Here is a 12855-nt window from a genome sequence, read left to right as displayed (position 1 = left end):
TGAACGTCAGAAGAAGAAGTGGCGGGTGGATGATGTGACAGCAGGTGCCGTGCCAGCGCGGACAAATAGGGCTTCTATATCGCCCCTGCACGTACCAAAAAGCACCGGAGCAACAGTATAATAATCTAGTTATGATTACTGATGAATTTGGGTGATGTGTTCCTGTAATAATCATCTTACCTTGCGCATTTGCAAGGTAAGATGCACATCAGAAGAAGAAGTGGCGGGTGGATGATGTGACAGCAGGTGCCGTGCGGTGTTCAGCGCAGACAAATGCGCAAGGTAAGATGATTATTACAGGAACACATCACCCAAATTCATCAGTAATCATAACTAGATTATTATACTGTTGCTCCGGTGCTTTTTGGTACGTGCAGGGGTGAGAACCTGCACGCATTTGTCCACGCTGGCACGGCACCTGCTGTCACACCATCCACCCGCCACTTCTTCTTCTGACGTTCATTCAATAAAGTTAAAAAAAACAAACCAAAAAACAAAGTTCGTTTTCTCGAGATAACGAGATAATATCTCAGGAAAACAAACTCCGTTTTCTCGAGATAATGAGATAATATCTTGTTATAACGAGATAATATCTCGTTATATCGAGAAAACAGCTTGTAAAAAAAAAAAAAAAAAAAAAAAACACGTCCGCTTAGGGCTTCCGTAGCTGTGATTATTAGATACTATCAAAAAAATTGGGAAAATTTGTATGTCTATGATTATATGTTTAACTTGATGTTACAGAATAAAAAAATACTTTCAGGACATTCCATGTGTTTTTATGTTGCCCTTTGCCTTCTTCCCACGTTTTTGAGAGAAATCAAGCCAATTTGCACAGGTTTTACAGGGTTAAGCATCAAAAGTAATTTTAGGATTCTAATTGTACGTAAGTATTGAAAGTGAAAGTACAGGTAAATGCTGGCAATAAAAAAAACAAGCTGCAAGAAAAAAAACAACTAAATATCAGCTCATGCACAGACGAGTTGTTTTTTACTCTATTGTTTAAATTTTTGTTATTTTTTTATAGGCAAAAAAAAAAGTTAAAAAAAAAAACCAACTTTAAATAGCTGTTGCTACTAAACTATGTTGCTGTCACGACACTAATAATCTCTGCACTTGCCTCCACTAAGTGTAACAAGTTCATACATGTTTCCTGACTGAGTTGTTTAATATAAACTCTGGAGGAGTGGGTAAACACTGTCTGACATGTTACAGAAGAGCAGGTTGTTTTTTCTCCTAAAGCAGTGGATTTAATTTTGGTGCCTTGGGACTGCTGAATGATGCCAAGATGTATTATTATCTTTTTTTTATAATACATTAAGGTGACCTATTTTTCATTATGTTTCCACCACATTAATACAATACTACATCACCATCACTTCACATTTTGTGCTTTCACATAGAGCAAAACCAAAAAATAAGCTTTTAAATATGCTGTCACTTGTTTATATTGAACATAATAAATAAAATACATTTAACCAAGTAGCATTTTTAGTTTTGTAATGGATTAGTTTGAATTCAGTGTTTACACAGGGTTATTGCAGTTACCTAAAAATTTTCAAAGGCACTGAATTTATTCAACTTAAAATAAGGCCTTAATTGTTTTTAAAATGTCTTAAATCAATCTTTCAATAGTCTTAAAAATGTTATGTAATGGGAAGTAGGACTTTATAGGTCTTTTCTGACATTGCAGTGTAAAATCTCAAAATAATTAGTAACATCTTTTTAGAATAAAATAAAAAATAAAATGATCTACAATTTACCAATGCATCCAGTGTTAAGGTCAGAGTGTAACCAACAATTCTTTCTTCTTCTCCAAGACAAAACCCGCCAAAGAAACGCCATGTATTCTCCAGTTCTGTTCTACCCTCATCTGAACACATTAACAAAACACCAGAGACTGTATAAATGTTAGATGCAGCTTCAGTGATTTCACCTATTGGTTTGTGGATTGCTGTTTCGAAGCCTTGAGTTTGACATTTCGTCCGTCGGCATCTTAATTATTTTTTGGAGCCAGAAGTGACCATATTATGACGAGAAGTTGCTGTGGAGGAGGGAGGGGTAACCTGACTGTAGGGACGCCCCACAGACAGTCTGTCTCTAAAGCACCCCCACCATTAAATAAGTGTAACTTTGGGCAGTAATAACATATAAATAGGTAACAAATCATCTCCGTACAATCTTCAAGAATGTTGAAATTTGTGTACCAGGCTGTAACAATGTTTATTTGTGCTGTAAAGATGGTCATTTTAACATGAGGGTCTATGGAGATTGACTCTGTTTTGGAGCCAGCCTCAGCTGCAGTTTTTGGCACTTTTGGCTTCATTTTTCAGCCTCGAAAGTTGCCGCTTGTAAAACACCAATCATACAGGTAGAAGACCTATTACATGCAATGCACCTGGCTCCAAAATATAGTGGTTCATGTTTTTTTTTCTTTTCTTTTTATATTGTAACATTTGCTTTAAATTTCATTCTAAGTGGCATTAAGAGTCTTTTAAGGTTCTATTTTTCTACATAGTGATAATAATTAATATCCTTTTTCTAAACCAGAGTTACAAAGTGCTTCACAATATAATACCATACAATATAAGAAAACAAGGTAAAACATCATTTGCAGAAAATGCAAACAAAAGATAATGAGCTAAACATCCATGTGCTACACATAAAATATACATACAACATGAATACACACATACATCTATACACATCCATCCATGCAGACATATACGCATACACACATACTTACATATAATCACATATACACACACACCCATACATATATAATGCTAATAATAATAATTAGAATCATTATAATAATAGTAACAATCTTTATTTATATAGCACTTCTCAAGCTTAAGCACAAAGTGCTTCCCAAATAAAAAGGTTTACAGAATAAAGTAAAGTTAGGACACCCATGACATAACCAAAGTTAAGAACATTAAAACATTACAACACAAACAATAAAATAATAGTGTATACAAAAACATATGAGGATGCAAGTTTAAAAATAAAATGTCCTAATAAGTAAAATAAAATGTGGAGAAGATAATTAACCGAATTTAAGCATACATCCACCAATCCATCATGTATACACATACATACCCACATATGTATACACATGTATATATGTATATATATACAGTATATATATATATATATATACACAACACACATGTTATATCAATATTGTGGCTTCAAAAAGTTTTTGACCACAACTAAATAAAATTTAACGAAAGAAACTGTCCTCTGCTCCAGGATTCTGCAGGCGGGTCTGGAAGTGGAGAGGATCTACTTGAGGAACTTCTTCCACCACTATCACTCCAAACGTGGCATGTGGAAACCGACGAGTGTCGCCCAGCCATAGATGACCTTATTGCTTGCCTGCTGCATGATGACCATGGTCGCCACAGTAACAACCACGGCAACCAGAGCACTTTAAGGACGGAGCATGATTCCTGCAACGTAACAGCAACACCTGCTGAACGACAGAGAGGGTGACATGGGATTGGACACTGTCCGCAGTCACAAGTGGCAGCAGTGAGGACCATTACAAATGAGATACTACTGATACGCAGAGTTTATTTCACTGGATGTACTGATGACTACTGCAAGGGTACTGCTGGCTGAGTGCCATAGACTGTGTGATTTTACAAATGAAGACCCAGCTGTGCACGATGTGGCTGACTGAGACTATGATGATGTGCACTACTGGATGCAGGGAAGGGACATGATCTAAGACAAATCATCAATTAAATGACACACTCCACAATCCATACACTCAAATGCCCCTTCAGTCAAAATGATTACAAGTCTTGCACGAGTCTTAAATGGAGACAAAAATAGTTTTTGTCTGTGACAAAAAGAAAAATGTTTGACTGCAGGTTGTTAATATGGTTAACACAACCTTATTTTTCATGTGATAAATTATAGAAAACTTTATATTTATTTTATCAATGTGTGTCAAATTTTGTTTTTCATTTGATTTATTGTTATTTCTAGAAACAGACTGTGACATTTCAGAAAATTGTACCTCAGTTAACCTGTTGAGTGCCCTCCTTTTTCTAAAGATCTAGTACAGTTTTTTGTTTTTTTTTTCTGACTGCTGAGGCACCATCTTTGAAGCTTCAGGCTGGTTATGCAAAAGCAAAGACTTCTTGCAAAACTCTTCTAAAAAATTATGTTTTTGCATGACAACAGTGCACATAATCCATTATTTGAATGAGCACATGAGGCATCAAATATGCACAGAGTATACATGAAAAAAACACCTGTGGCTTTTACAAACACACATTTTATAAACACACATAAACACAGGTATCACAATGTGTAAAGTATGGATGTGTTTTCTGAACACAACTCACTAGCAATATAAATAAGAGGGAACACGTTTGTTTTTTCTCAGAATGATAATTTCATTTTTGTGACTGCACCGTGATCACATGGTGTGGAGCACAAACAGAACACTGGCACATGGCATGGCTAAAGCAAAAACAAATGTTAAACAAAGGAAGGATATTCTTAAAAAAACACTTTGTTAAATAACATTTTGGCATATGTGATAGGAATAACAAAATTAATTTATGGGAGGTTTAAATAATACTTTGGCAAATCCCTTCCTCTTGAATTCATTACACATACATTCTGACATTCAAACAAAAATAGTTACTCATCTCCCTCCCCCATGATGTCATTACAGAGGTTGTGTTCACACTAAAACTATAAATAGCCTGCCTGTACTTTTGGTTTTCATGCTACAGGTACTTTAAGTTTAAACTCTTGTTTAGATTCTACATAAACATCACATGATGTCGTAGCTTTGTGCTCACTTTGATGCTCTTGCATGAACTGACACTCATTCAACACTCCTTAAACAGCTCAAGTGCAGCAGAAGAAAAAAAAACGTTTCTGGTAAAACTCTGCATTTATTATCATAAATGACAACAAAAATCATTTCACATTTACCTGGAACCAGCAAATGTTTGACATTTTTGCTTAAAAATTGTTGAAATTATGAATTGATTATCAAATTAGTTGGCGATTCAGTTTCTTTTGATTAACCAACTGATAAATAGACTAATAGTTGCAGCTCTGGTTTTTAATTTAGGAAGGCACTTGGCAAAATAATGCAGCAATGTTAAGACCAATGTCTACAGTTCTGCTGGAAGTTTGTCATTAAACTGCAAACTGAGTGTGAAGCAGAGAACACACGTTCAGTTCGGGTGCTAAATAAATCAGCTGCAAGTGTTCCAACGTTTCAGAGACGATGCTTCAAGAATCACTGTTAGTGTGTCAGCATTCAGAAAAAACATGGAAATACTAAATGTGCCTTCTGTTGTGATGGTTATTCAGGTACTTGGACCACAGAGTGCTGTTTTAAAAGAGTCTGGAAAAACCTGAACTGGAAAAAAATAATTAAATATGTAATATTTTCATATTTTTTATGATTTAGTTTTGAGATGAATTCTTGGTTATATTTACACAGGTCTGTGTTGCACAAAGCAGCACAGACCTTTCTGGCATATGAATCATTCATCAGATATCAAAAAACTGAAACAATGCATTGATGTGAGAATTTTTGTTTATTTATACCAAAGATAATAGTTGATAGCTGACCAACTGTATTCCTGTGCAGAGAATTTGAAGCAAAAAGCACGGTTTGTTTTTGTTTCTTTTTTTTATTTTGTTTTGTTTTTATTGATCTACCTGCTGAATTTAAATGTTTTTCTAAAGAATAATTGTTTGGATGAATCTCAAAATAAATGATTTTGTGCTCGGTCTATGAAGCCTCCCGCTAGGAAATATTTTCACCACCGTAAACACAGAAAGGAAATGTATTTGTTGAAAAATGATCTTCTGCATTTACATTATAATTTTATTGTTATTTAAGAAAAAAACATGGCAGCATTTTCTGATTGTTCACATTCCATTTTAGCAAACTTGTGCCTTTCGTAGTCTTTTGAATTTGATGCTCTTTGAGCTGCTGTACCTCAGTCTGCTCTGATGCCAGACTGTGCTGGTGGTTTTGGTTTGTAACGCTGCTCTAAGAGCTCTGAAGCTTTTGAAATGTGGTGTTTGAAGCATCCCTTGATGCTTTTATAACTCCTTCATCCCTTTGTTGGTTTTAGATATACCTCATGTGCCGGGACTTCACTTCTGCCTTACTGTACACTTCTGTACAAGTCTCTTCTCTCAGGGACCTGTTTTTTCTCCCCATTTTACACTGCTATGACACTGAGGAATAAATTTCTCTTGCCTTCATTTTCATGACTTTATGTGTGCTTTGTAACAGTTGTCATATGCTGCTGATATTATAGAACTGTACACTGTAGATACTGTACATATTTTAAAGGTCCACTGTGTAGGATTTAGGGGGTATCCCAGCTAGAAGCTTTTTTGGTTCTAGAAACAGTCTCAGAATGTTACAATGCAAGTTCCCGAAATGTTTTCAGCAGCAAGTTTTCTTTTGGTCCCTGGAACATTCTTTCTAAAATAAGGGTAACGTTCTCTGAAAAACATCTTAAAAATGTTTTTAGATAAAGCTTTGAATTATAATATAAGAACATCATGCCCTCCTTTTCTCAAAATGTCTTTGGTGGCATTATCTGAGGTATTTTAGTGTTCCCAGAATGGCATCACTTCAGAGTAGGCTAATGCTTTAAAGACACAACAAACATGTTGTGATAACATTTTATTAATGTAGTTTAACATTATTAGAACTTACACAGTTGGCTTCACCACTTCCCTTTTTTTCCTCCATTTTTAAATAGCTTTACAAATTCGATGCAACATTTGACAAGTGTGACAGATACACAATCTGCATCCTTTAAAGTGGTTCAGAATACATAATGAGGAATATTATTTTATTGATTTTTGAACACTAATGAATCAGTTGCACAGAAACTTGCAGGAAATGTTAAAATTGTATGGGCGACACAACACATCAGACCATGTGAAAAACACCTTCAGCTTTGTCCTGGTAGCCATATGATATTCTGAACAGACCCACACTTAAAGTACCATAGATGTCAAAAATATTCTTAACATCGGTGAAAATGTATGTGCATGTTCAATGACAGAGGTAAATTACTGGCAGACTGTGTCTTAATTATTATTAGTTAAAAGTAAAAGATGACAAACTGCCCCAAAATAATCTTAGATGGTATGAACAGGCCTGCATGACAAGATTCAAAACATTTTTTGCTTTTAATATAGTCAGAGTGCAGAATCTGATGACAGTGGGGGCTGCTCTTCTCTGGTGCTGCTGCATCCTTGTGACGAAGCATTGATGGACTCAAACTGCCTACTCGCTGTTTATTGTTCTCAAATCTGAAGAGTGCCAGAACTATTTGTTCCTTCCCTCCAAACAAAAACTGCATTGTACACACGCTATTGTTTTGTATCAATTCTATCAAATATAATTCAGTTAGAGTTCATGCAATACTAGTCCAAACATATATATGTCTTTTGACACTAAAAGCAACCCCACACCTCACTGTGAATCAGAACTTACACGTCAGCCCTACAACCATGCAATATCTAATGTTAGGGAAAACTCTCCTTTCACCACTGTGTAACATTAGATGACCACTAAGATTAGCATTTCTCAGCATTTCTTTCGCTTAAATGACAACAAGGTATCTAACATTGGTTATGTCAAACAAGGAAGACGCGCCGGTGACAGTGATAACTGCTACTCGATCTGCATCATTTCTGAATGATTACATGCAGTGAGTTCCATCATTAGCCTGTCTTACGTTTTTGTATCACAAGCTGTGTATGACTTGGTCCACAGGGAGAAACACAGTGAGCCTTTCTCACAGCAAATATTTTCACTAGTCAGAGGTCTCACTAATGACACTAACGATGGCTCTGTTGTAAAGTGTTCCGCAGACAGTGAGCAGGTCTGCAGGATACAAGGATCCTGAAATCAAAGCAGCTAAATAGATTTCTGCCATCATCAGTTTCATCATTTAAACCTATGCTTTTCCTCAAATTGCCTTCTGTAAAAAAGGCATACTTGGGTTTGATTTTGATGAAGTCTGGCGTTATCAAAAACATTTTAAAAAGACTGTTACCAAACATTTTTAGGGATTTTTTCAGAGAATCTTATCCTGTCCTAAAAAGGATAATTCTGGTATATAAAAGAAAACGTGCCACTGAAAGCATTAATTGAACATTTCATCATTGCATTGTAACATTCTCAGAAAATTTTTAGAACCAAAACTTACTAGCTGGGTTTGGGATTCACAGAAAGGGTGATATTTTTTGTTGTAAATTCAATTACATACAGTTCACACATCATTCTCAATAGGATAAAGTGCACAGTCTTCTTTTTGTTGTTTCATTGTTATCTTGTAAAACTGTGGGAATGTTTTATAAAAGAACATTCTAGCATGTGTTATGCTGTAACAAAATGTTCTGCCTTTGTTGACATATAACATTACAGGAACATTTCATAAAAAATGTCCTGTAATCTCAGGCTTCAACTACATCCTGAAAACATTTTCCAAATGTTTCTTTGAAAATGTTCCTCCTTTATTATCATGTAACACTGTGGAAACATTTCATAAAAATAACATTCTGTGATTTGTCACCTCTCCACACATAAAAACATCCTCAGAATGTTGCAATAATAACGTCCAATATAGCACTTTACCATTGTAGTGCATGATGAGGACAACTCTTGATAAGAAGACATTCAAATGCCTAAACAAAACAGAAGCTTCTTATGACGATTCCTTAGATGAACCTCGGGGTCAGCTAATGGACCTAATTGCCTTGTTGAACTTCTGACTCTTGTGAGCAGAAATAAATTACGACAGATTTTATTGCCCGACCAACAACTTGAGTTAACTTACAACTCATCTGGGGCAAGGAGCTGTCAACTGAGCTCCTGTAAAGACTCAATGAGACATCAGACAATTTATGCTTTTGTTGCACAACCAACACGTGACACACATCTGCACATCTCCAGACTGTCAGAGAGGATCACACTGACTGACTTTCATATTCAAAGTAAAACGTTCTTTGAAATGTTGTGCGGAGATCTCATACCTACAGAACTGGAACTTTGCTTACATGCTGATTTTGAGGCCAAACTCACACACACACAAGCTGTGCCTGTGTTTGTGTGTGTGTGTGTGTGTGTGTGTGTGTGTGTGTGTGTGTGCGTGTGTGTGTGTGTGTGTGGTGGGGTGTGACCTTTCGTAACCCTCTGCCAGCAGCAATGCTACACACTGAATGGAAAGACTCTTAATACAGACTTGCATTTTGATGTGCATTTCCTTTATCTGTATCTTATTTATCCTTCCTTTACACTGCTGTGTACGGATGCTGTATTGTTTTGTAATTGTGTGAATTGTGATTTTCTAATTATAGGTTTTGTTGCTAGACCTTTGGTCATATTGATTAGTTTCATACTTTGTTATTTTTTGATGCTAGTACTTGTATACCTTTACTCAAATTGGATCTTTAACAAACTTTAATTATATCAGAGTGTTTTGATACCATAGTATTATACTTATTTATTCTTACACATATTCTTAACGTTTGTTAAATGTGGTTAATACTGTTTTATTTAGTTAATGATCTGCCAAAGAATTATTTGGTTTTCTCAACTGTTAAGTATCGATCAGCAGAGGAGAGCGTCATGGTTTCAAATATTGAAGATTTGAAGGCCTGTAGTGAACTTTATTAACACTTTAGGAAGAAATTAGATCTAGACAGTTAAAACAGTAGAAGTGATTGAAGGGAGGAATGTATTTGGAATGTAATGAGAACTTTTGAAACAGCCGTGCTACATGTGTTTTAAATGACGATTTAGAACCAGAGGATGATCTCATCTCAGCCACATGAGGTGTCAGAAGATGATCCAGCTGTTCATGGAGAGAGAGAGATGGAGGAAACAAACTCAAGCCGAGTTTGCAATGTTCAAACCGACTGAGGCCAGCTACTGGAACAGCACGAGTGTAACCGTCCATCCAGTGTCCTCACAAAGGCCACACTGCAACTTTCCAGAGTGAACTGTTTCCCCGGCATCGAGACTTCTGAGGAAGGTGAAACGATCTTTCCTGTGCATTTATGGAGTTAAATGATAGGGACACATAGGAAGTGTTAGACCTTGGTTAGGATCTCCCATTAACACAATTATGGGTTATTCTCTGATCAGGCCTCTTCTTTATCCTTTCCTTTAATGTTTTATGGGATAGGTTGCCTCTCTGCTGTTGATTGTCGTTGACATTGACTTTTCTTTAATCTTAACTTTCCATCTGCTTGATCGTCTTGCACTATTTCAGTGCACCTGATCAAGTCCAGATGTCACATCTAATTCAGTTCCTCACTGGTTTTCATCCCCTCATTTTATTTATGCTTCATTTATGAGTTTGTTGTTAGTCATTTTATTCACTTGGTGTCTTTGCTGTATTCACTGTTTCATCATTTATCCATACTTATTCTTAAACTCATTCATTTGTAGTCTTTCTAGGAGTAGTTTTGCTGTGTAGTGAGTAGTTTAATAAAACTTTAATTTATAAAGACACTTGATCTTATGATGTGTGTGTGTGTGTATGTGTGTGTGTGTGTGTGTGTGTGTGTGTATAATGTTGAGTCCATGTACACCTGGAAAAAGAACTCTGTAGCAACCTTTAAATTATGAGACTAAATTAATTTATAAGGCAAAATGGGCTATCAACCTTTCTATTTTAATGGGTGGTGGTCCAAGGTTTTTAAACTCTAATTTTTAATGTAAACTTATTGTTTCTGATAGCCAAAGTTGAGTCCCATTACTCCACTTCGTCTTTATACAAATTCATGTTTCTGAGTCAGAAATTAAGTTAATTTAATTAATTGAATTGCTAGTTAATTAATAAATCACCTATTCAAACCACTACATATTTGGTGCCCCTGCGTGAAGCCTAACTACACCGTATAGGGAAATTATTTAACTTGATAAGCATCCTTAAAACATTCTTTGAACATGAGATTAAAATGTTTTCATAAAACATTGTTGCAACATGGTTTAGGGTTAGCAGGATCAAGGATAATTGTAATGTTGTTTTTTAAACTTTCTTTAGGAAATTGACCAATAAATTTACCTTCTACTTTCTTTACAAGTTGAAATCTAACATTTAACTGTAATGAAGAACATTTTGACATCTGAATGGTTTCTGAAGCTGAAAGTATGGAGAAGTTGTATTTGATCAAAAAAAAGTACAGAAAAGTACTAATAGTGGTATTAGTAGTAGTAGTAGTTGTTATAGTGGTAGTAGAAGAAGTAGCAGTAATTCTATTACTACTAGGAGTAGTCATAATAGCAGTAGCAGTAGTAGTAGTGGTAGTAGAGGGTGCTCTGCTCAGAGCACAGCTTGCTCATATTTTGCTCAGATTTTAACATCATTTTGGAGCTTTTCAGTCAGTGTATAAACCATAATATTCACAGCTAATACAATAACTGAAGTGTTCTCTCCTCACTCAGGGTTTAGCTGAAGCTCTGTGCAGATGTCAGTGCTGTAGAAAGGTGTGACATCATGATATGACATATGGTAGACACTGTGTAACACACCTTCAGCATAAAAAAGCACTTCATTCAGCAGTGTCACAGCATTATGCACAACCAGCTGGCACTAACGCCTCCATTATCTCTGTTTCAATGCGGCATTTTAAGAGAAACACAAGTCAGAGGTGACACTGTCCAGCTGTGGTGCATGAGGAGCATTTTAAGTTTTTACAGTGGTGTGAAAATGCTGTGCACAGCATAAATAATAGTCTGACTGTACACCGGCATGCAAACAGACACATGCTGTATTTTCACAGATGCTCATGAGCATTCATAAATTCCTCCATCAACTTACCGCTGTTCTCTGATGGCAGTCCAAGGACGGCTACTACAGCATGTGTGACTGTGTTTATTGTTTATTGTCGGAGAGGAATTCATTCCAGCCAAAGAGAAAAGGCTAAGTATATCCTGGGCCCTGACATAAAATATGCTTTGTCACTGTAAGTCAATGACATAGCTTTGTGGAGACACATGAAAAAACAGTGACAGTACCCTTTTCATGACTGTGTCAAAGGACAATGTCAAGTCTGCTGCACTTACAAATGAAATTCAATATTGTACCTGAAGGATTCTCTCCAATATTTCAAAAACACCTGGCTGTAGAAATGTTGTGTTCTGCAGGATGAGTGCAGAGGCTTCCCTCTATTACTGTACTTTGTTACTTTTACAAAAGGCCGGGACCATTAAGTCAGCATTGTGGGGGACCAAATCTGCCAGAGGGGTCTATTGGTCTCCCAGAAAAAAAATATAATTAAAAACAAATTGAAAATGCATTTCCTACTGTATTATATAATTTATAATGAGCAACTACACTTCTACAATATACTATACTAATATAGTGTCAAAATACAGTTGGCCAAACCACACACAGAACTGCACTGTGACATTAAAAGCAGTATTTTCCCTTTGAAACCTGGGCAAATTGACTTGATTCCAGAGAAGAAGTAAGTGACTTGAGAAGAAATGACCCAGAAATTAGCATGATATTAAGAAAAAATAAAAGTAACAGAAAATTAGAAAAAAAAGAAAAAGAGCACCCCCCAACCAACCAACCAGATATATACACACAAGGGAAAGCTGAAAAAGGGAAAATTACATTTAAAAAAAATCGAAATAAAATTATGATTCTGTAAAATAATATTAAATATTTAACAATGATAATTTGTTGAAATCACTGTCAAAAAGAATTTCCCTTCCCTTTTTAAAAAGAATTTTCTAAATTTATTAATTTCTTGCAATATGCAGGACATTTGTTGATATGTTGCTCATTGCCTTTTTTCTTCATGTTTTTTTTTTAGAGA

At 35.7% G+C, this 12855-nt stretch overlaps 1 protein-coding gene across 1 annotated transcript in view; it reads left to right on the top strand.

Moving 5' to 3' along the window:
• b4galnt3b (beta-1,4-N-acetyl-galactosaminyl transferase 3b) overlaps positions 1-4945 on the top strand; it is a 35054-nt gene extending 30109 nt beyond the window's left edge. Inside the window, 2 exon segments of the mRNA XM_042495927.1 lie at positions 3256-3337; positions 3339-4945. Coding sequence (XP_042351861.1) covers positions 3256-3337; positions 3339-3368 — 112 coding nt within the window. The 3' untranslated portion in view covers positions 3369-4945.
• Positions 4946-12855: the final 7910 nt, after the last annotated feature.

The sequence above is a fragment of the Plectropomus leopardus genome, chromosome 11 (assembly GCF_008729295.1).
Source record: "Plectropomus leopardus isolate mb chromosome 11, YSFRI_Pleo_2.0, whole genome shotgun sequence".
In the NCBI taxonomy this organism is placed as follows: Eukaryota; Metazoa; Chordata; class Actinopteri; order Perciformes; family Serranidae; genus Plectropomus; species Plectropomus leopardus.
This window is presented reverse-complemented; position numbering and strand designations above follow the sequence as displayed.